Source organism: Polyodon spathula, chromosome 18 (assembly GCF_017654505.1).
Source record: "Polyodon spathula isolate WHYD16114869_AA chromosome 18, ASM1765450v1, whole genome shotgun sequence".
Lineage (NCBI taxonomy): Eukaryota > Metazoa > Chordata > Actinopteri > Acipenseriformes > Polyodontidae > Polyodon > Polyodon spathula.
This window is the reverse complement of record NC_054551.1, coordinates 25,550,199-25,574,879: the sequence shown is the minus strand read 5'-3', so window position 1 is coordinate 25,574,879 and position 24,681 is coordinate 25,550,199. Positions and strand designations below refer to the sequence as shown.

General features: G+C 35.4%; 2 protein-coding genes across 3 annotated transcripts; both read right to left on the bottom strand.

Moving 5' to 3' along the window:
• Window positions 1-1,472: 1,472 nt before the first annotated feature.
• LOC121330713 (P-selectin-like) lies at window positions 1,473-24,402 on the bottom strand. The gene is given in 29 exon segments (XM_041277436.1): window positions 1,473-2,226; window positions 2,319-2,380; window positions 2,599-2,626; window positions 2,867-2,989; window positions 3,209-3,394; window positions 3,596-3,781; window positions 4,389-4,574; window positions 4,737-4,922; window positions 5,011-5,196; window positions 5,460-5,645; window positions 6,253-6,438; window positions 6,724-6,909; window positions 7,518-7,703; window positions 7,867-8,052; window positions 8,142-8,327; window positions 9,485-9,670; window positions 9,983-10,090; window positions 10,485-10,874; window positions 11,283-11,364; window positions 20,191-20,296; window positions 21,493-21,514; window positions 21,891-21,998; window positions 22,437-22,622; window positions 22,825-22,978; window positions 23,097-23,314; window positions 23,317-23,334; window positions 23,441-23,626; window positions 23,742-23,849; window positions 24,024-24,402. Coding segments are annotated over 28 exon segments (4,500 nt in total). The 3' UTR covers window positions 1,473-2,226; window positions 2,319-2,328.
• On the bottom strand, window positions 14,383-19,035 carry LOC121294114 (L-selectin-like). 2 transcript variants are annotated; one of them, XM_041217688.1, is made up of 10 exons: window positions 18,852-19,035; window positions 18,638-18,707; window positions 18,074-18,460; window positions 17,547-17,654; window positions 16,758-16,943; window positions 16,329-16,433; window positions 15,900-16,004; window positions 15,686-15,707; window positions 15,506-15,570; window positions 14,383-15,024 (listed from the first exon to the last, which is right to left on the bottom strand). In XM_041217688.1, exons 1-9 carry the CDS (start codon window positions 18,852-18,854, stop codon window positions 15,525-15,527), a joined length of 1,032 nt encoding a protein of 343 aa, XP_041073622.1. In that variant the 5' UTR covers window positions 18,855-19,035; the 3' UTR covers window positions 14,383-15,024; window positions 15,506-15,524. The 2 variants fall into 2 exon arrangements, with proteins under 2 accessions (XP_041073622.1, XP_041073623.1); XM_041217689.1 differs by having other exon boundaries at window positions 18,197-18,460.
• Window positions 24,403-24,681: the final 279 nt, after the last annotated feature.

Here is a 24,681-nt window from a genome sequence, read left to right as displayed (position 1 = left end):
CCATGTGACATGCTTAATATAGCTATTTCAATTCACTTTGAGATACAGTAAATTAGAATAATGGGATCACTTCAGCGTTTTAAATATTTCTATTAGTTAGCCTAGTGTTTTTTTGGTTTTGTTTAAGGTCGGGGATGATTTTATAACAGCTTTTTCACTACAAGCATGCTTGTTCTTTCGTTTTTTGGATTTCTTATTTTGACTTTTTGTTTTTTTAAGTCAATTTTTGACTCCAACACAGGTCCAGATTTCAGAACATTCCAGATACAGAAAAACACATTTTAGTTTAACATTATCTGATAACACAAGATTGTTGTGGCTTACTGCTGAACTGTAGTATTATCGTACCTTAAGAAGAAAGCAAAGTTGGAATAAATGGCTATTGGTGCAGCCAAACAGCAGGCAGCAATAACCTAATTATTACTCTGAAAGTGCCTAAACAGCACCCCTTCTGTTGACCAATAATTTATCGTGGCTTGCCTTGCTAACGAAAGGCTACAAAGCCCTTACTTTAGAAGTGTTCTAATTGGCATCACGCTGTTTCATAGCACAGACAGATGAGTCCACTTTGTAAAAGCATCCCACAGGACACATATAATTCAGTATTATTAGTCAGATAAAGAATATTTCACTTCATCTTCTTCAAGAAGAATAGCAATAAGAAGATTTGGATTACATAAGAGTGAGGTGCTTTGTATATTGTTTATTATCTCCTCTTGCATTTTTAAAAAAAAAATTAAAATTGATTTTTGTATATTTTTTTATGTTTCTACTTTAAATCTCTCTCCGTTTGGAACCAAGATGTGATGTTCCAGTGCCTGTCTGCCCAGTGTGAGTGACATGGTGGTATAACGGAGGGCTTTGCTGTGCCATGAATGATCTTTCTGAGCAGTGGGACTTGCTTTCACATTCCATCCTAGTTATGAGGGACAATAATTCCAGATTACACACAAAAACCCTTTTACAGTTCCTTTCATTACTTCTAACCCGTCCATCCTCAACATACATGTTCGGAGCACCTCAGCCCTTTCATTGGTGTTCAATAATAAAATTTGCCACTGAGGACACCAATGACACTCCTATACTTTATATGATATAACTGCTTGAGCCCTAAACTTGACACTTCCAATGTTGCTTATCAGTGAAGAGGGGTTCTCTTTCTTTTCTCAAACAGTATGTTTTACTTTTCCTGGGATGAAAAAATGTATATGAAAACAAGCAAACCAACACTTATACTGTTCAGTTGACTAGTGACACGTGCAATGCCACAGCACACATTTACCAGCAGGTGGTGCAATTTACTAACTGTCACTATAGTACTGTACTGCTATAATAGAGTATATTTTCACAGCATGACAAGAAATTCTTCCAGTGGGGAACTTGTAGACTTGCAATTGAAAAGATAACCCATGTGTTTTTCTCAGTACATAATATGTTGTTGTGTTCTTAAATATTGGGGGGGGGGGGGGGGGGTGTTGGTTGGTATGAATACAGAATAAGCCATTAAAGCAATAAAATAAAAGGATTCACTTAAATAAAATCACATGTTCAAATGTTCACGGTAAATGATGGCAACATAAAACATACAGACCAGAATTAATTTTGACATCACAGTATGAATATGCCTTTATTCCTAGACTTTTTGGTTAGAAAAGCAGAGTGCATATATTGTGAAGCTCATTTTTTGGGGCACCTGTACCTTATTCTTCAATTTTACTTCTTGTAAATACTTGCTCAACAATAGCACCCACTGGGAAAGGCACCCTGCTGCTGCATAACCTGTCTAAATGCAGCTTCCTACCTCTAATTCAATGTGTTTCCTGGATAAAAAAAGAAATAAAATCTTGGCTTAAAAAAAGATAACTTACTGTAACATAAGTAAAAAGAACTGGACAAATGATCAAGTATCGGAAGGTAGAAAATTTCATTATCAAGAAATAACCGTTGTACATTATAATTTGTTTTAGAAATGTATTATTACAAAGGTTCAGTGTGTTTTGGAATCACTGTGGGTGACTTCTTTGGTTTAACTAAGCAAGAGCTAGACAGGGGACCTGAAATAGCACCTATCTAGTCCAGATGAATGACAAATGCTCCTGTAAAAAATACAGAGTGCAATATTTTAAAACCACTCCAGCTTTCTCTGTCACAAAGCAGAGAATAAATTTAACTGAGCCAAAATGGAGTCAAATTGTCTTCTGTCTGCCAAAAACATTCACAGTGCCGCTAGAAAACAAGAAGAGAACAAAACAGGTTTATAATTTGTAGGTTTGTGTGGAAGTATGTAGCATTTCTTTATTTCATTAAGGACTGCCTACCTATGGGGTTTTAGATTCCGCCATATGCAGGATTTGCACATTCTTCCAAAACAACACCATTCCTGTTATAAAAAAACGTGTAACATGTTAGAAGATTAAATTAAATATTTTACAATTTAAATATCAGTATGGAAGTGTGTTTTCTTAAAAAAATCACAACCATACACCAGCTAACCCAGACCACTAGAGAATCAGGAGCTATCCAGAAAAGTTATGATGATGGACTCAGTGCCCCCGATGTTAACACTCCAACAAAAGAATAACATGCAAGAAATCTTACCCTTCAGGACAAAGTTTTTGTTTGTCACCTAAATGGAAATGAAAAAAAAAAAAAAATAACTAAGTAACTAGTTAGTTAATCAGAAACACAGAAATGAAAACACAGTAAAATGACTGTTTATATATATATATATATATATATATATATATATATATATATATATATATATATATATATATATATATATATATATATAGTATATCATTTGAAGACTGTAGAGATTCAAATAAATATAAAATGGCAGACATTAGGATGGACAGTTCCTTACTTTCCCTGGCGAGACGTTTAACAATCAGAAACACGATTCCACCAAGAAGAAGCAGCAAAACAGCAGCTCCCGAGCCCACACCAGTGTACAGTAACAGTGCCATTCCAGTAGACATTCCCAGTGCTTAAATTAAGAGGAAGAACAACAAATAATTACTTTGAAACTGCCATGCATGTTGTAACTTGAACTGACAAGAACATGAAAAAATCAATGCCAATAGCTGGATACCAATGCTTTCTTTTGAGCAGAGAGTGGCTCATGATATGAATCTTATTTAATGCAGGAATTGTAAAATGATATTTCATAGTAATATAGTAGATTCAATTCTGATATGATCAATACCTGCACAAGAAGGAATGGCTCCAGTCCATTGCCCATCAGAGGTGCAGTGAAGCCTGTTTGTTCCATTAAGCTTAGACCCTTCTGCACAGCTAAAGTAACAGCTGGAAAGGAAACTAAACTGTCCAATTGGATGGGAGCAGTTCATTTCCACTGCTGATGATCTAGGCAATGCAGGGCATTCTACAACTGCAATGATGACACAGAACATAAATATCAGGCCAGTACAGACAAATGTATCAATACAAATCGCAAGTATCATTAGCCTGCTTAAAGAGACTAAGTAAAGCAGTCCAAAATAATGGTTGTCATTGCTATGCTATCAAGTACCTTGAAGGACAGCAAAATACCTCTATTTAAACCAATTCTCCAAAAAAGCAATATGCTCACCTTGGCATGTGGGCAGGGGTTTTGACCACAGTCCAGAGGCATTGCACTGCAGTCTGTCTGAGCCCCTCATTATGAACCCTTCTTCACAGCCTATCTCACAGCTTGAGTTGAATCTGTAGTCTCCAAATGGATGTGAGCAGTTCATCACTCCTCGGATTGGAGCCATCAGCATCTCACATTTTAGAGCTGAAACACAGTAAGTCCATTCCAATCCAGGTTTTTGTTCAAACTGGCCCACAGGTGGATTTTTTTTTCATATAGAACACATAGTTTACTATTGAAAACAGGCCATTTTGTTTACTATTAAAAACAGGCTTCAACAAATAAAATAAAATTCCCCTTGAGGAAGGACTGCCAACCCCATCTGCCTTTAGTTAGCTATTGAACTGCAAAGCGAAGGGTATTTGAAATCCTGATGTAAACCAGTATGTTCATCCTTTTATTTACCTGGGGAGGTATTAGGTCATCAATGCAATAATATTCAACTCTATTTCTTTACTTTTAAGTAAGGATCCTATTAAATGCATTCATATTTTTAGAAAGCTGTTAAGAAAGGAGATTGAGGTACATTGTATAGGACTAAATGAACCAGGAAGATTCAGTTTCCTGGGATGCAATACTCAGAGATCATAGTTGCTCAAACTTGATTGCTAAATGAAGCAGTAACATTGATGAGTTATCCATTCATCATAGTTTATACCAGAGAGGGCACTTCCCCCAATATTATTCTCTAATGACATTTGAACAGATAGTGTTGTATTGGTGTTAACTTTAGAAATGCAATGAGAATTACCTTGACAGGCTGGAGTCTGTGCAGACCATCGCCCCTGTGAAGTGCACTGTGTGGAGTTTGTTCCTTTGAGAAGAAAGCCTTCTTCACAGCCAAACCAGCACCCTGAGTTATAACTGAACTTCTCAATTGGATGTGCACAGTCCATTGAACCATGACTGGGGATATTTAGCACTTCACATTTTACAGCTGAAAAATAAAATGAATAGTGTTGCTGAATTCATACTTAGAAACGTATAGCTTTTATTTTTTTAGGATTAAAACTGCCATTTTTAACAGTCATATATAATAGACAGTTTTAAAATGAATATGCAGCTGTATGTGAAAATGTTAAACCTGTATAAGACTCACCTTGGCATGTGGGCAGGGGTTCTGTCCACAGTCCAGAGGCATTGCACTGCAGTCTGTCTGAGCCCCTCATTATGAACCCTTCTTCACAGCTTATCTCACAGCTTGAGTTGAATCTGTAGTCTCCAAATGGATGTGAGCAGTTCATCACTCCTCGGACTGGAGTCTTTAATGACTCGCATTTTAGAGCTGAAACAATATTTAAAAGTGGTGTCTCTAGAAGAATACAAAACATTAAATAAAACTGGCAAAATGATATGTTGTGATTGTGATTTACCTTGGCAGGCTGGAGTCTGTGCAGACCATCGCCCCTGTGAAGTGCACTGTGTGGAGTTTGTTCCATTGAGAAGAAAGCCTTCTTCACAGCCAAACCAGCACCTTGAGTTATAACTGAACTTCTCAATTGGATGTGCACAGTCCATTGAACTATGACTGGGGATATTTAGCACTTCACATTTTACAGCTGGAAAATACAATGTTTTAAACATTATCTGTATATGTTTTTAAATGGTGTTTTTGTTTTATAGCACAAATCTGTGATTCCAAGTTCTGTTAGATTTTATTTAACAGGGACTATTTTCCAGATAATGGAGCAGCAAAGATGCTGGACGTGCAAAATCTTAATACAAAAGTATACAGGTATTGTATATGTTTTTATTATTATTATTATTATTATTATTATTATTATTATGCAGTCCTTAATGTATTAGGCGGTTTTAGACTCACCTTGGCATGTGGGCAGGGGTTCTGTCCACAGTCCAGAGGCATTGCACTGCAGTCTGTCTGAGCCCCTCATTATGAACCCTTCTTCACAGCCTATCTCACAGCTTGAGCTGAATCTGTAGTCTCCAAATGGATGTGAGCAGTTCATCACTCCTCGGATTGGAGCCATCAGCATCTCACATTTTAAAGCTGAAACACAGTAAGTCCATTCCAATCCAGGTTTTTGTTCAAACTGCCCCACAGGTGGATTTTTTTCATATTGAGCGCATAGAAGACAGTTTCATCAGCTTTATTGTTTACTATTGAAAACAGGCTTCAACAAATAAAATAAAATTCCCCTTGAGGAAGGACTGCCAACCCCATCTGCCTTTAGTTAGCTACTGAGCTGCAAAGTGAAGGGTATTTGAAATCCTGATGTAAACCAGTGTGTTCATCCATTTATCCACCAGGGGGAGGTATTAGATCATCAATTAAATAATATTAAATTCTATTGCTTGACTTTTAAGTTAGGATCCTATTATAAAATGCATTCATGTTTTTAGAAAGCTGTTAAGAAAGGAGATTGAGGTACATTTTAGTGGACTAAATGAACCAGGAAGATTCAGTTTCTTGGGGTGCAATACTCAGAGATCATAGTTGCTCAAACATGACTGCCAAATTAATCAGTAACATTGATGAGTTATCCATTCATCATAGTTTATACCAGAGAGGACACTTCCCCCAATATTAATCTCTTATGACATTTGAACAGATAGTGTTGTATTAGTGCTAACTTTAGAAATGCAATGAGAATTACCTTGACAGGCTGGAGTCTGTGCAGACCATCGCCCCTGTGAAGTGCACTGTGTGGAGTTTGTTCCATTGAGAAGAAAGCCTTCTTCACAGCCAAACCAGCACCCTGAGTTATAACTGAACTTCTCATTTGGATGTGCACAGTTCATTGAACCATGACTGGGGATATTTAGCACTTCACATTTTACAGCTGAAATGAAAATGTTTTAAACATTATCTGTAGTTGTTTTCAAAAGTTGTTATTGTTTTATAGCACAAGTCTGTGATTCAAAGATATTATTTAACAGGGATTATTTTCTATTTCACTGAGCAGACAAATATGATGGACATGCAAAATCTTAATAAAAAAGTATACAGCTACTGTACAGGTTTAATTTATGTATTATTATTATTATTATTATTATTATTATTATTATTATTATTATTATTATTATTATTATGCAGTCCTTACTGTATTAAGCGGTTTTAGACTCACCTTGGCATGTGGGCAGGGGTTCTGTCCACAGTCCAGAGGCATTGCACTGCAGTCTGTCTGAGCCCCTCATTATGAACCCTTCTTCACAGCCTATCTCACAGCTTGAGCTGAATCTGTAGTCTCCAAATGGATGTGAGCAGTTCATCACTCCTCGGATTGGAGCCATCAGCATCTCACATTTTAGAGCTGAAACACAGTAAGTCCATTCCAATCCAGGTTTTTGTTCAAACTGCCCCACAGGTGGATTTTTTTTCATATTGAGCGCATAGAAGACAGTTTCATCAGCTTTATTGTTTACTATTGAAAACAGGCTTCAACAAATAAAATAAAATTCCCCTTGAGGAAGGACTGCCAACCCCATCTGCCTTTAGTTAGCTACTGAGCTGCAAAGTGAAGGGTATTTGAAATCCTGATGTAAACCAGTGTGTTCATCCATTTATCCACCAGGGGGAGGTATTAGATCATCAATTAAATAATATTAAATTCTATTGCTTGACTTTTAAGTTAGGATCCTATTATAAAATGCATTCAAGCTTTTAGAAAGCTGTTAAGAAAGGAGATTGAGGTACATTTTAGAGGACTAAATGAACCAGGAAGATTCAGTTTCTTGGGGTGCAATACTCAGAGATCATAGTTGCTCAAACTTGATTGCCAAATTAATCAGTAACATTGATGAGTTATCCATTCATCATAGTTTATACCAGAGAGGACACTTCCTCCAATATTAATCTCTAATGACATTTGAACAGATAGTGATGTATTAGTGCTAACTTTAAAAATGCAATGAGAATTACCTTGACAGGCTGGAGTCTGTGCAGACCATCGCCCCTGTGAAGTGCACTGTGTGGAGTTTGTTCCATGGAGAAGAAAGCCTTCTTCACAGCCAAACCAGCACCCTGAGTTATAACTGAACTTCTCAATTGGATGCGCACAGTCCATTGAACCATGACTGGGGATATTTAGCACTTCACATTTTACAGCTCAAAAACAAAATTAATAGTGTTGCTGAATTCACTTAGAAACGTATAGTTTTTTTATTTGGGATTAAAACAGTGCCATTTTTTAACAGTCATATATAACAGACATGTTTTAAAATGAATATGCAGCTGTATGTGAAAATGTTATAACCTGTATAAGACTCACCTTGGCATGTAGGCAGGGGTTCTGTCCACAGTCCAGAGGCATTGCACTGCAGTCTGTCTGAACCCCTCATTATGAACCCTTCTTCACAGCTTATCTCACAGCTTGAGTTGAATCTGTAGTCTCCAAATGGATGTGAGCAGTTCATCACTCCTCGGACTGGAGTCTTTAATGACTCGCATTTTACAGCTGAAACAATATATAAAAGATGGTGTCTCTAGAAGAATACAAAACATTAAATAAAACTGACAAAATGATATGTTGTGATTGTGATCTACCTTGACAGGCTGGAGTCTGTGCAGACCATCGCCCCTGTGAAGTGCACTGTGTGGAGTTTGTTCCATTGAGAAGAAAGCCTTCTTCACAGCCAAACCAGCACCCTGAGTTATAACTGAACTTCTCAATTGGATGTGCACAGTCCATTGAACCATGACTGGGGATACTTAGCGTTTCACATTTTACAGCTGAAATGAAAATGTAATGACTATAAGGACTATCAATAGTGTCTATATATTGTAGCTAATGTATCCTATCCTGCACAGAATATTGCACATCAATAGTGCAATGAGAATTTTGATTTTACCTTTGTGTGTGACAGATTGCATGTAATCAAATAAGGTGCATATGTTGCAGATAAGGACAAAAGCATTGAGAGTTTAAATTAAAATAAATAATAAAGTAAAAATATAACAATACAGTATTGTTAAATTCGAACGTCATCTCACTATACTCATGACACTATTTCACTGTTATGTGACACTAGATATGTACTTTGTACCAATAATATAAGGTTCTGTCAAAAGGAATTGTAGGGCTAATATTTGTTTAAAGCTGAGTCACAATCCTGTTTTCATAGAGCATTGCTTCTCCAGAAATGGTATAAGATTGCAAAGCGCTTACCTGAAAAAAGCTGCACTATATATATATATATATATATATATATATATATATATATATATATATATATATATATATATATATATAAATCTCGTGAATGCTGCGATTCACCGTTAAATTTCTTGCATTCACACATTCAGCTATTTCTGCCCATTTCTTCTGCTTCCCGGCAGTTGTCAAATTCGCACAGTTTGATTGTTAATATTTGTTTTCTTTTATTATATTCCTCCAAAAGTATTATTTTTTCCTCCTCTGTCCAGTTTTTTTTTTTTTTTCTTTTTCAGCCATACTGTAGTTCTACTTAACTTCCCAAATGTTGCCATGGAGACAGGATTTACTGTACAATAAGCTACTCGCCTATTGGTTGAAATCTTTAAAGATTCCAGATACACTTAAGTGTTTTCCCTTAGCTAAGGAGAGTGGTTAAGTTGTTTTGTGCAACAATCTTAAGTTTTTCCCTTAGCTGAGTGAAAAATACACTCAAGTGTCACACTTAAGTGAAATGCTTAAGGTGTTTTATGCAACAGGGCACTGACCCTGCTTAAAGGGCCAGTACCCTTTATCTGCATTGGGTTTATTTTGGAATAGAATAAAAGTGCTTAACCACATTTCTGAGTCCTGGATCTGCTCTTCCTACTGCTTGCTTTCTTTGAACCCTAGCTAACCTTCCACAGCAAGATGAGTAATTGATGTTAATTAAAATCATTTCATTGAAGATCCATACCTTGGCATGTTGGTGAATCTGTTGTCCACTGTCCTGAAGCTTGACACTGCAGCACCCCTGATCCAGCCATCACAAAGCCTTGGTCACAGCCAAAATCACAAGTTGAGTTGAATTGAAATGGTCCAAACATGTGGCTACAGTTCATGGTGCCATGGTGTGGATGGTGGAGATTTTCACATTCCAAAGCTTGTGTTCCAAAAAACAAGACGATATTTACAAAAAAGGGACAGCAAATGGAATGGCGCAAAATCCTACATTACTTGTATTGCTGAATACCTTTTGATTGTTCTGCATTGCTATCCACATAAAATACTCCAGTCATTTCATTAAAAATGTTTGAAAAAATAAACAAAAACACTTCCATAAAAATATGTTGCAGTTCTGACTGATTCACCCCTTAGCTTTCTAAAGTTTCAGCCATGTATTTAATTCTGCATTAGACAAATACTAATATCCTAATATTCATCTGGTGCAACAAATCAATAATAATAAACTTACCATATTCACAACGTGGCCCCTTGAATCCTGGGTAGCAATCGCATGTGTAGTTTCCAATTGTTTCTATACATTCCCCCCAGGAAGTGCAGGAGGAGGCTGTGCAGGAGGCTAATAAAGAAAAGGGTTGACTTAAAGCCCAAGCCCTAGTTACTGTGTACCATTAAACAGGAAGGACATTGGAAAATTAGGACTATGGATTATACAGGTGTTAAGAGGCATGCTGTGGATCCAAGAAACTAGATTCTGATTCTAATTAATACAGAAATGAGAAGTAGCCATAGTGGAGTAAAAACTCTGAGTAAATACTATTGAATTTGAGTAAATGCTATTGAATATTATTGAATTTTGGGAGTTTGTTCAGTTTTTTCAGAGTAAACAAAGTAGTTAATGTTACAAAACGTATGAGAAACAGCATAGGCCTATGTTTGACGTTACTGACACACAAATATTACAGAAACACAGACAAGTTTTAAAACTGGCAGCTATTTTCTAATATAATTACCTTTAAAGCACAGGGCTCCCTTTTGTCTTGTACACCTTTCGTCGTTCCATTTTGAAGCATGGGAAGAACGCTTTATGTATATCTCCACGCAGTCCTGAGCTCTTCCTTTATTGTTTGGCTCACCAGGGGCCCAGTTTTCAGCTTCTTTCGTTAAGGTTGTGTTAGTTCCAACCCACGTCCATTTGTCATTGATCTTCCTGATACCGATCCAATAGTAGGTAGGGTTAATTGGTAAGACATCATTCAGGTACTTTATCTCTTTTTGATTCTGAATTGCAACCATATCAGTATAGTGGTCCCTGCACCACTGTCGAGCTGTGTCCCAGTTCATGTTTGGAGTAATGTTATAATGATATGTCCAAGCATTCACGCCCCCATTTCCAAATAAAACTGTTACAAAACAAGACAGCATTCCATTTCATTACAGTCAAACAAATTAAGTTTAAGTGCATTATTATGTACTGTGTTTCTATCAAATATACTCTGTTGAATTTTCTATTGCTTCTTTTCCTCTGACTTAATCTTCTGCCAATATTTTGCTTTACATTAGCCATACACTCCTTGTAAAGAGTTTCTATTAGGAAACAAGTTTTCTCACAAATGTGTCTTGTCTTTGCACTTCCTGCAAAATAGGGCTCAAAATGCATTGTAGAAAATAGTAGGATCTAACAAAAGAAATCTGACCTTGTTTTTCTCATTCATATTGTTTTAGGCTCTGAAAGAATGTAAGTATCCTGCAGAGAACAGCAGGGTTTTGCAATTCAAAGTTTTGAGAAATAAGCAGGAATGGAAACATACCATAACTGATGGCAACCAAAGAAAAAGCTTGTATTATATGGCAGTTTAATTTCCCACTTGGATAATTTGCACGGTACAAAAACTGTAATTGAAGTAAATAAATAAACAGTTAATAATAACTCATACTTGTTTTGAAGATCTTGCGTTTAATTATTGTATTCAACAATTCCAAGACTGAATATCATTAAGACCAACTGCAGTACACACCTGAAGATATTTTCAACCTCAACGAGACACATTTTCATCTATCAGAAATTAAGTGTAAAACCTAATTGTTTAAACATATTTCATTCTGTAATCAAACACTTCTTACAGACACTATGTAAAAATTAAAAATAACTATCAGCCTTCTTAATGAGTGATCATTATGCCTATCACAAAATATTGACTTTCTTAGGGATTTTCTTAGAAAGCTTTAACTCACAATTATATAATGATTGATATCCTTGAAATGTTTAAAAAATAGATCTTTAAATAACTTTAAATCTTGAAACTACTCATGAGTTAAAGCTCGAGGGAGTTTATAGCCAACAACATGTAAAAAGTGGAAAAGTTCAGTCTTCAGTATATAGAATTAAAACAAATATATAGTTTACCATTGCCTGAACTCTGGAGTGTGTGCCTCTTCAATTTAAAGCTGTAACCCTGCTCGGTTCTTGCTTGTGTTCACTACCTTCCTGTTTTCTTAATTTTTGACAAGATTTCAAAATGCCAATGTCATCATCACTGATGCTTTATCTTTAAGACTCTCTTTATAAAATATATAATTTTGACTTGGCACTGTATGTGAAAATAGCATTGGCCGTTACTGCACTGCCTTTATACTGTAATGACACAATAAATAAAAATACAGTTGTGTGGTAAGAATGGGCTTAATAGCAAAATAATTAGTTCGTTTCTAGTGTCAGTGTAGGTCAGAATCAGGGGTATTTTCCATACAATGATACAGGGGGACTCCCAGGATGATCCAAAAGCTTTGACAGGAAATGTATTTTCAGTGTTTAAGATCACAGTCAAATGAGACATGCATAAATTTACTTTGTTCCAGGACATCCCTGTAGAGATACTGCAGAGTATACAGAGCAGAATAAATGATTGCTTTCCTATACCTCACTAACCTCAAATAATTGGCATAGACTCTCAGCCATGATAACCACACACAATTAACACAGTATGGTAAAATATTACACATAATTACTAAAGTTATTATGCATAGATACAATGCACTTAATGTGTAAATCTTTTTGCGTGAAATAATCCTAATCCTAACCTTTTATTCTACAATTGTATGTTACATATATTGTGAAAAAAGATTTACACATTAAGTACATTGTAACTGTGCACAATAACCTTGTAATTATGTGTAAGTACACATATATTTAATAAGTAACTACTATATAAATAAACAGCAGTTGGAGACACAAGATAAAGTGTTATCCTCAGTATATAATGAATTCAAAAACTACAGATAATAAATTCAGAACTCAGTCTCATTACAGGCTAGATCCAGGCTACAGATTACAATAAATCCATAACATCTGACGACAGTCAAGCCCCCAGACCCCCCGTTCCTGCCCATCCCCTCCTGCCTGTATTGTTCTCTTGAAATTAATGTGATCTTTAAATTAAAAAGCCAAGAAACCTGTTAATTGCACAGGTGGACTTGGTGTCTTCATGTCATAATGTGATGATTTCCAATCTGCCGACCTTTAGTCAAGAAATTAGATTGCCCAAAATATAGATAACATGTTGCAATAATCTTGGGTGGTAGTTCTTCCTTTGTTTTGCACAGTTAGGAACTGAGTCATTATGACAATCAGCTGTTCACAATGCAAGAAAAACAAACAAACAAACAAAAACAAAACAGTAGCCCAATACATCAAATGTAACAAGGAGGGGATGGGTGGCAGCAGGTCCTCTCCTGTGTTGTGAATGTTATAGAAGGGCTGTGGTTTGAGAGGTGTATCTTAGGTGCTCCTTAGCACTGTCACCCTCATAATAGAGGTGCACCCTCACAATATGACAAAACTCACTAATTCTTTTCTTCAAGCTACATTTTTATTAATTAGATCTGATCTGTTTACAAAGTACATTTAAACAGCAGAACGGTTTTTATTCATCAAGCAAGCTGTCTGTAGGGCAGTGTGCCTTCTTTCTCTTTTGCAAGTTTTCTTTAAAGGCAGGGGCAGCACTCTACAACACCTATTAGTCAGTACTCAAAATAGAAAAAAAAAAAAAAAAAAAAAACTCCCCCACACTATTTTATAAACTAGAAATATTTTTGCATTATTTTGCATTTTTAACTGTTCATATATAATAGTAATGTTTTTCCAGTGCTGAGCAATAGCAAATACAAATGTGTGGATTCTTCATTATAAAATGTACTATTTTACTAATAAAGGAACACTTGAATGAATCAGTGATGTCTTAATATGTACTGCATAGTGTCATACGGTAAATGTAGTTTAATCCCTCCTCCACTTACTCCCCTGCTCTACCCAACATGCTTCAATTTATAACATTGCGTGGGCAAACCGAGTCCTCTGACTAGCTAAGAGGCATGTAAAAATCTCACAACACTGCAGCGGGTGTCATGTTAATTCTCTTCTATTGATACGTTGTTGGTGTTGGACTATGTTAGACCCAACTTGACAAAGTTTTGAGATTATCCAGCTTCTAGGTACCAGGCGAGCAATGATGTACTGAATAGCCTCCTCTAATAAATATTTAAAAAATTAAAGTTGAAATGTTGAAATATACACCATGCTCAAAGCAGCGGATTTATTTATTTATTTATTTATTTATTTTTGTTCTCCCAAGAAATTGTTGCTCAATACGCCATTGGTCTTCCCTTATTAATGACAGCATGTAAATCACAGATTCTGGTATTAATTCATTTTTTTTATTGTGCAATTCAGTAATTGTGCAATTGAAAATCAACACTGAACCAAATCTGCATGACAAACCAGAATTGTACTTAATAGTAACATACAGCATGGATACAAATACATTATTGTAAAATTGATCTACAATTACATATATAATTCCAAAGTTTTTATTTTTTTATTTTAATGAATAACAAAAAAAAAAAAATCCTGCAACATATCCTTCATGTAAGAAACTAGAGTTAATATTTGTGTATTTTAAACATTCCCGACATTTAATATAAAGTAAAATACATTTATGCACTTGTTGTAGTAAGAGATAAACAGGTTAATAAACAATAAAAGACACAACAGCATTAAGTGAACAAAACCGTGGACTGCTGTATTGCACAAACAGCTGTAGTTTACATTGCCAAAGCAATTACAAAGTATGTTGAAATTAGATAAGCATCAAAAGAACAGTCTTAAAACACATCACTAGCAGAAGGATATGACTTGCTAAGGCTTAAATCATATCAAGTTTGGTATTAACAAAACTCCAACACCAATACCAGAATTAAAAAAAAAAAAAAACAACAACAATATGTAACATGTTATTGGTGAAACAAGTTGATACAAGACTCCCTTTATAAAAATATTTTTACCACAGGAACTAAAGGCCCTATTCTCACAGTGGGTGTGTAATCCACTGTGTAAATAATGTATAAACCACTTGAGAATAGGGCTCTAACTCTACTAAAATGAAGCATTCTTTCCATGAAAGGCTGTTCCTTTTTTTTGCTATCCAGAGTGAAAGTCTGTAGGTGTCTCATTATCAGTTCATGCCCATTTTTTTCAGGTTTCTTGAACACCTTTAACTAGAATTTTACGAAAGATAAATGATGCATAATGTGTGGTTATTGTTATTTATTCATTTTGTAATCAATGCAAATGACAGCAACAACAACAACAAAAAAAAAGTTAACAGAAGCTGTGGAACAGGCATGCCAGTTTGAAAGTAAACAAACAAATTAATTTTCTTGAACAGCTTCGGTCATGTTCAACATGACTAATGTGCATCGATTAGCAATAAAGGTGGCACTGTGTTATAAAAACTGGCAACCTTATTACAGGACACTTTTACAAGGCAAAGCCTCTTTGAATATATAAAACAAACATTTAAAAATTGATATAAGACAATTATTCAACAACCAATCTGGGCACCATTTTCAGATCTTAATACCAACCCCTTTAACATCACTGAATATAATATATTCGATGGCTTTGTTAAGAACTTTTCCAGTTTAGATCATTAAAACAGTCATGCTGTTAAATAATACCCAGGATAGAGAAACATACCTGTTTCCTGGTTCATATATTATAGGTTGCTTTGAGCTACTTCAGGAGGCTCCATCCCTGGCAGTCTGTTTAAGGAAAATGAGAAATGAATATGACAAAAACTTTCATTTCATATGTGCACAATCTTCAGTGTTCAGAAAAGAATTATGATTTAAGGTTTGTGAATAGATGTTTTCTTACCTAGCGTGAAGATGCTTCTTTTCTTGAAAATAAAAGTGGAAAGTATGAATCAGAGAAAATCAAACAACAGCATTTACGATTTGCTTGTCAAATAAAATGCATATTGTAAGAATGACTTATACAGTCATGCTGTGTAAGTCATGGGGGTATGGCTACAAGGTTTTCTTTCTATGACTAAATACACTGGTATTATAATATAATGCAATGTACTTACTCCTCATTCGACTCAACAGAAAAAATATAATCAAAGAGGTTGCAAGAATGGAGGCACCAACAACAGCCATTGTCAGATGTCTATAGTCTAGATGATCATTTTGAACTGGAAAACAATAAGAATGTTGAAAGATGAATCTTCTTTGACTATTTATATTTAATAGCTGTCTCAGTTTGTTTGTTTATCGTTTACATATGAATATGTAACTATCTCTATGAACCAATTAACAATCGACCTGACAATTAAAGAAATCATTGGATCACACAATCTAGGTATTAAAAATAAAGTAGATCACTGAACACCAAACAGCTTGGTGTTACAATAAAATTATCTATCTCTATACATATACACATTCTCACAAATATGTATGGGTACACATACTTTACATATGCAATTAGTATTTATTTTTAAGTTTCAGTTGATTTGTACCTTCTAAACATTGAAACTTGCAGGTTGAGTTGAAACTAACATTTGCAAATTTGTCAGGGTTAATTATGATTTGGCCTTCTTTTGATGGTTCTTCAAATTTCACAGCTAAAATAAAAATCAAAAAAAAAAACAGGAGCAATATCAGACATGATGTACTGCCAGCTTGAGGTATCTCATTGAACAACCGAAACAGTGAAGTCATAGAATGTTGAGCCAAAAGGAGACACTCCCCTCCCACCCCTCCGCCCTCCCCCGCCCCCAACACACAGACTCTCTGCATGTAGCATTACATCATTAATTCAGGGAGAAGATCCTCATGCAATGACTACACCACATAAAGATGGTTAGTTGTGTGTGTGTAACGAAGGACGGAGATGAGTAAGGGTCATTGGAGAGCCTACATTCCATTAGCTTCAATCAGCTGTGTACCTGTACACATTGGTATTGGCTCTGTCCAATCTCCTGAAGAGTTGCAGGTAACCATGCTCGATCCATTTAAAGCAAAGCCTTCTGAACAATGAAACTGACAGGTTGAGTTGTAACTAAAATTCCCATATAGGCCAGAGCAGGTAAGGATCCTGTCGTCTGGTTCTGACAGGGCTTCACATTTCACAACTAAAAAGAAAAGATAGATACATGAGTTATTTTTATTTCAAACTGCAAATGTATTTAGCTTCTTTTCATTACCGTGCTGTGCTTTTTGTGTTTTTATCTATTAATCCTACTTATGTCCACAAAACCCTTGCTAATGTAGGCTTGTGGGCCCTACCTATGCCATATTTGTGTTTACTTTTAATACATGTTTATCCCTTCCCTAAGCATTTAAAATAAACCCCATAAACTTAACATCTATTAAGTGATGTGGCAATATAATTAATTTAAGAGTAAAATGAAAATCTGAAACAGGTGTAATTACAGAAAGTGTTATTATCACATCATGCTGTGGCATTACTACATAATGAAGGGATGCCTTATCATTAAAGCACAGAGAGGAATGTAGAGGCTAATGCAGCAGCTTCAGAGTAGAATGGAGACATGATTGCAGTGTGGAAATCTTTTCAAGTAATGCCCTCTCGCAGTTAATATTCTTTGTCAAAGTCTCTTGTTGGGTGCATGGACCATTATTATATAACTAAACAAAACAGTGAAAAGTCCACACTCAAATTTTTTATTTTTTATTTAAAACAAATATATGTTTTAAAAGTGAGTAAAGCCTACCATCTTGACAGTGTTTCCCGTCAAATCCCTTCTCACAATTACAAGTGTAATTATTGATAGTTTCTGTACATTCACCGTGACCGCTGCATGTGGACTGGTTGCACTGAGCTGTTAAAAAACAAAACAGTCAGTTATTACAATGCAATTACTCGCTTGATTTAGAAGCACACACATTTTATATTCTGTCTAATTTCTTTTCCTGACTGAATTCATATCTGTGCAAGTTACAGTACTGCACAAATTAATTTTATCGCTATAAAAATCAAGATGAAGTACTAGCATGAGGTGGAAACATTGTATATGATGTGGCTTCTTCATGTTGCCATTGAGCATTTCACTGTGTTATTATAAGCCAACCCCATTCCAAGAATTCATTCAAGTATCTAAACTGGATTGCTGTTAAAGCAGTGTTAACAAACAATACGTTTACAGCATTCAAACATGGCTTTTCAGAGTCAAACCATATCACAATGCAAATGATCAATAATAATCAAATTGATTTACTATGCAAAACAGATCATGCAGACCTTTAAAGCACAGTGCAGTTTTGGGTTTCCTACAAGGTTCATCGTTCCATTTCCCAGTATCATTGTCTCTTTGTATATACATTTCTACGCAGTCCTCGCCACGTTTTCCATTATTAGGTTCACCTGTAGCCCAGTTCTCTGCTTCCTGACTAAGGGTCTTGTTGGTTGCAATCCAGACCCAGTTTCCATTTAATTTTCGAATCCCAATCCAGTAATATCCCTTGACCATTGGAAACACCTCATTTAGATAGGCAATTTCTTTCTTATTCTGGATTGCCACCATATCAGTGTAGTGATTTTGGCACCACTGCCTTGCATTTTCCCATGGCATTTGACGGGCAGCTTTGTGGTATGTCCATCCTTCTGCACATCCCAGCATGGTGAATTCTAAAAGAATTAAAAACATGGAAGCAACTGCTTTCATTCAAATACAACCAACAGTTACAAAATAGAAAGGTTTTATACTGTTTGAAGTAACAGACACATTTTACCTGAAATAAAAATGTGAAATATAAACATGGCTGTACATGTAAAGTATGAAACTCAATGAGTGTCAGTCCATACCGTAACTTATTAAGATTAGGATCCAGATGGTATTCCTCTGCTGAAACTCAGGCTTTTCATTCTGGAATTTCTATTTAAAAAGAAAGATTTTTTTTTTTTTTTAATTAAGCCATTTGCAATGTGAGAAGAAACCAGTCTGATGAAACATTTTATTTTACTTAAATTCATTTTGTATAAAAGTATGTGACGCTCAAAGAGTAATACTTGTTCTTACCATTTTAAAGATAATCTTTGTTTTCTTGGGTGACAAAATTAATGTCTGATGGTTTCCTGTTTTGTTAGCAGATGTAAGCCCTGGCCTGCCTGTTGATGTCTGGGTTCTTGTTAATGCTCACAACATATGAAATGTAAAAGCGTATTGGTATATATACCATCTTTGGTGCCATTTCCAGTTTCCTTTGAATTGTTAAATGATTAGCATAAAATGGTGGGATGTGGCTAATATGGTAATAAGCAAAGAATGAGAGAAAAAAACCTTCAGATGTTGTCTGTACTTGCATAAGAGATTGTTGAATGTGGCAATAGAAGCAATTTCAGTCTAAATGTAATTGAAATCAAATTGCCAAGGACTATGCAAGCTTTTTTTTGGCTTTTCTTGATGGTATACAGTAATGTGCAAATGTACATCAAGAATTGTCTTGTCTGTATAAAAATCTCAGTGTATGAGAATTTCAATTTTCACTCAGTAATCAGTGATATAGAATTAAAAAAAAAAGTCCTGTCATTTTATCATTTGTCGGTGTGTTCCTTTTCTCTTACTTTTTAAAAATTGTATTAATTTTAGGTGTGGCCACATTCAAGTCATCAATTAAATTAGACAATCTCTAATTTGCCTATTCCAACAACTTTCCAAGATGTTCGGTTACAGTGGTTTAATTTCACATGCACGACAAATAAAAGCTACAGAAGCAATGGAGTGTTCCATAAATGTACTGTAGGATTCAAACATGGATTTTTAAATACAAGTTCTATTAATGAAGATATACTCTTATTGTTATTAAATCGTATCACTATCTGTTTTGTAAAAGGCACTGGACAGTTATAGATGTCTTTTCTTTTTAATTAAGACGTATTTGCAATTTGATACTGTACATTTCTACTGTGAATTCCTATGGTGATGCATGCTGGCTCCAATATGATGAAACTCTTCCTCTCCTGTCTACAGGAGTCACCACTTAGGCTTCCCTTTTTCCATATGCGGTATGCTTTTTAAATCAGTTGATGCACAGTAACACAAATAAGGCTTCCACTGAATTGCGGTTTCATTCCAGGTTTTACAGTACAGTTCTTAATGCCAGCTTGTACTTTTCTGCAGAATGCCTCAAATTGCTATGTACATGGACTCTTACTCCTAATTTATCACTGATGTGCTCAAGATCAACCATAGTACTTTTCATGATGCTGATACAGGAAATGTGTTGTTTATATCCCATCTGAAGAAATAGAGCTGTGAAAACACATCTTCAAGCACAACTTCCTCTGTTGGAAAAAAGTCAAACACCACCGCACATCTTGTTATTATAAAACTGTGGGAAAGTCTTCCCAGGTTGTACCTGCAATCTATCTTCAGCACCTGTGATGGCACCCTGATAGGATGCTATTAGTCTGAGAGGCCGACTGCCTGAAAGATGGCTACTGTGGTGCTGCTTGGCTGAGTGACTGAAAGGGACAGACCAGTGCATTGATGACAATGCAAGTGAAAAATTCAGACTGAAAATGAACTACTCAAAAAATGAAACCTCAATGAACGCTACAATGAGCTGGGGGTGTTTGAAAAGCAGTTTTAATAACTAAAGTCCAAGTTGCTATTTTGGGCTCAGAGGCTTTTCTATCAACTTTACTATTACATGTTAGTGTTTATATTTTTTAATTAACCTCTTCAAGTGAATGCTGAAATATGAGTGTGCTTATTACATATATTGGTATACACGTGTAACTAAAAAGTTAACCTTTAATTAATATGTTGCAGGCACAGCTATACATAGATAGAAGTAAACTTAATCAGTAAAAAAAATATATATATATATATATATATTGGTTCACAAATCACACGTTAACTTATTTTGTACTACACCAACTATCAAAGAAGTTTCATATTGTTACAATATATACAAATAGTCTTACAAATAAATAAAGAACAATACAAAATAAACTACCATTAAGATACAATATGATCATGATGTTTGGTTACATTTATACAGATATTGCAATATTCAAAACAGTAGATAATCTAATGTCATGTTTTCATATGTCTTTAAGTTTCCTGAGCACACAGTGCTAAATAATATCCACATAATCATCAGATTACTGAAGTTGGGTATTTTCTCATTTCATGTGTTGTTTTCACAATTTACAGATGCCAGCTCCGTTGTTAGGTAAGGTTACTTATCGATGTTCAGTGTTCTGCACACCTGAAAAAAATAATTAGAATAGTAAATATAAATGCGTTTTTGTAGACAACATAACCAGCTAAGAACATTACCATTCTGAAATGGCTAATTTAAAAGAAAGCCATCTTTTCATCTGCAGCTAGCCTCTGTGATTTGTGAGACATTATACTATTCAATCCTAATCTAAATATTAATCTTAATTGAATTCAGACATAAATGACATAATCCTTATGTCCTACTGTTAAAGTTCTCAATTGTCTCTATAGTTATCACTTATACAGCATTTTTGCAAAGCAAACAGGAAGATCTATATGTAGGCATTATAATGTAATTCAATGTAACAAAGAGGATGAAATACATAGTGCTTTATATATTCATAATACTTATGAAGAGGCTTTACAATTGCATGTTCCACATTTAATAGAGCTATACAAAAAGTCAGATTATATTTTAAATTGAACTTACCTTTCTAAATCCAATTTATTAGCTGGAAAGAGAAAAATATTAGAACAGTTTAATAGAAGAATTTTTAAACTAGTTAAAACTATTTATTAATAAAACTGAAATCCAAAGTCCTCATATGTCTCTTAAGCATCAAAGAATGAAAACAATTTGTTTCTGTTAAATACACAAGCAGGATGTGGCTAAATTGCAACATAACCTAGTGAACTCTATCTTGTGTGACACTGATATCGGTACATATTTCTGCTTATGGGATATTTAAAACACCTCCCATTAAAACACTAAATATCACTTTATCACTATCAATTGTAAATGCTATAACAATAGCAGGTTATATATGATGAATAAACCTGGGGTGTTTTTTTTTTATTAATTTATTGAGAAAAAAAAAAAAATCTTACTTTTCCAAAGTCGCTTTATAAGCCATATTATGAAAATCAGCCCAGATAACAGACAAGCTGATGCAGCAGCCAGGCCGATGTTTCTGTAATGTTTCAAGGTGTTGGGATCTGTGTTTGAAACAGAATACAATACTGAATAATGTGTATAGACAGAACTAACTTTACAATATAGCTCATTTAGCAGTACAGTAGATTAATTCTGAATGCCGTTTGTAAACCATTACCTTCTTCGCACATTGGTATTTTTGCTGTCCACTTCCCAGAAGAGTTGAACTCCAAACTACTTGATCTATTGAAACGTCCTTCTGGACAGTAAAAGGAACATTTCGACTTATAACCAAAGTGCTCAAATGGATGAGAGCAGTTCATGAAGTCTTTCTTCAGCATTGTCAGTGGATTACATGTTACAGTTGTAAACATAGAGCAGAAAATATAATGAATACAGAACATTCAATGCCTTTCTTCAATCCTGCCTATATATCCTACCCTGATCATCAAAAAACTTTTCAGCCAGCGGTACACATGTGAAGTAGGTGTGGGGTTTACCTTTACAGGTTGGTGTTTTTACACTCCACTTCCCAGAAGCTGTACACCGAAGACTTCCTGAGGTCTTTAACACAAACCCCTCCTCGCAGCTCAGCAGACAGGTGGAGTTGTAGACGAGACTCTCAATGGGATGGGTGCAGTTCAAAACCCCGTGGGCAACTGTCTTTGGGCTTTCACATTTAACAGCTGAGAGAAAAAGAAAATATGTGCTGAAAATACTACTACACAATTTAATACTTCTTATTTATTGATACTGCTGCAGTAAGTCACAAAAAAGGTGTTTGAAAAAAATAAAATAAAAACACTGCACAGGATTACAATACAAGCCCACATTATTCATGTTTCATGAGTGTTTGTTTTTTATTCAACGTGTTGACGCCACTCTTACCTTCACATTGTGGAGGCTCTCCTGTCCACTGCCCAGATGCTCTACAGGTCAGACTCTCGGCTCCCTTCAAATCAAACCCCTCCGCACAGCTGAACTGGCAGCTGGAGTTGTACCTGAAGTCAGAGCAGTTCATGCTGCCGTTCTGCTGCTTCCACTGTGTGACACTTCACAGCTGCAAAATATGTTAACAGGAAGTTAAACTTTAGCTCAGGTGAATCCTGCTGTTACCTTGGTCTCAAGTGGCAGGTTGAAATGCCAGGTAATGGAAAGACCTTTGTTTTCAGAATTGTTTTTGTAGCATTAGGGTTAATCTTACAGTATATACCTTCACATTGTGGTTGACCTTCATCCCATTTCCCTGATGAAGTACAGGCAAGTTTGCTAGATCCAGCGAGTGTGTATCCTTCCTCACAGTTAAACTCACAGGTGCTTTTAAAGCTGAACTTGCCAATCGGATGAGAGCAAACCATATCACCATTCTGAGGGGCTGTAGAGTGTTGCACCCAAGAGCTGAAAAAGAAGTCAACACTGTTTGTTGTAATCTAAAATAAAATACACATACGCAAAGGAGTTGTAGTTAAACATCAATATCATCTACATAGAAACTATGCATTACCTTCACATACAGGAGACTGCGATGTCCACTCTTTGGAAGCTGTGCACTGGACTCTGTCTGAGCCATTTAATTTGTATCCTGCTTCACAGCTGAAGTCACAGGCAGAGTTATAAGAAAAAATTCCAAAAGGATGAGAGCAATCCATAAACCCTTTTTGAGGTTTCTCCATAGCTGCACAGTCCACAACTAGAACAGATAAGGAAAGTTTGAATGTAAAACACAACGTATTATATTGAAAGAACGATTTAAATAAATCCAAAACCACAATAACATAAAGGCAAAAACATTCAAATGAATTTACCGTTTTCACATTTGGGTCCATAGAATCCTTCATGACACTTGCAAGTGTAATTATTAATCGTTTCTATACATGCACCATGGCCATTGCATGAAGATGCATGGCAAGCAGCTGCAAGAGAATAACAATAGTTTACTATAGTGCACTCGAAGATAGTTTTTGTACTACATCATGACACAGAATTCACATCTGCAGATGTATCTTACAGAATACAGCAATCTGTATTTAGAAAATGAGAAAATGTAATAATTTACCGTGTTAAACAGATTTGCACCATCGCCTTACCTGTATAGCACAATGCAATTTTTTGTTTTTTACAAGGTTCATCATTCCATTTTCCAGACTCCTTTTCTCTTTGTATATAAATCTCTACACAATCCTCAGCGGTTTTACCATTATTGGGTTCATTTAAAGCCCAGTTCTCTGCTTCTTCACTGAGTATTTGGTTGGTTCCCACCCAGGTCCAGGTTTCATTTATTTTCCGAATCCCAATCCAGTAGTATCCACTGACAAATGGAATCACCTCATCGAGATAGACATTTTCTGCCTGGTTCTGGATTGCAACCATATCAGTGTAGTGGTCTTGGCACCATTTCCTTGGATCTTGCCAATTCATTTTATCAGAAGAGTAGTGATATGTCCACCCTTCAACGCATTTCAGCATGGTAAGTTCTGAAAGAAGAAATTGAGATGTAGATCTTAATCAGCAGTTGTTTGTAACAATCCAGTAAAGGATATATTGCAGTTCCCGAATTCTAACCACACCTTGCAATGGAAATTAATTAATGAATAAATATCTGCTTACTGTAACAAATAAAACTCAGTAAAAACAGGTGAACCAAAGTCTTGGGAATCTGCTTCAAACATTTTCCAACACTCACAACCTATTGACAGCCATTAAAAAATGACACAATAAAAAAAGGTGACAATTCTTTAAAAAGTA

Coding starts and splice junctions, on each gene's coding strand:
- LOC121294114 (XM_041217688.1), bottom strand. Junction 18,461..18,637: donor CCTAATCTTAATAAGTTACG/GTATGGACTGAC, acceptor TAATTCTTTTAG/AATTCACCATGCTGGGATGT. Junction 16,944..17,546: donor CGGGAAACACTGTCAAGATG/GTAGGCTTTACT, acceptor TTTTCTTTTTAG/TTGTGAAATGTGAAGCCCTG.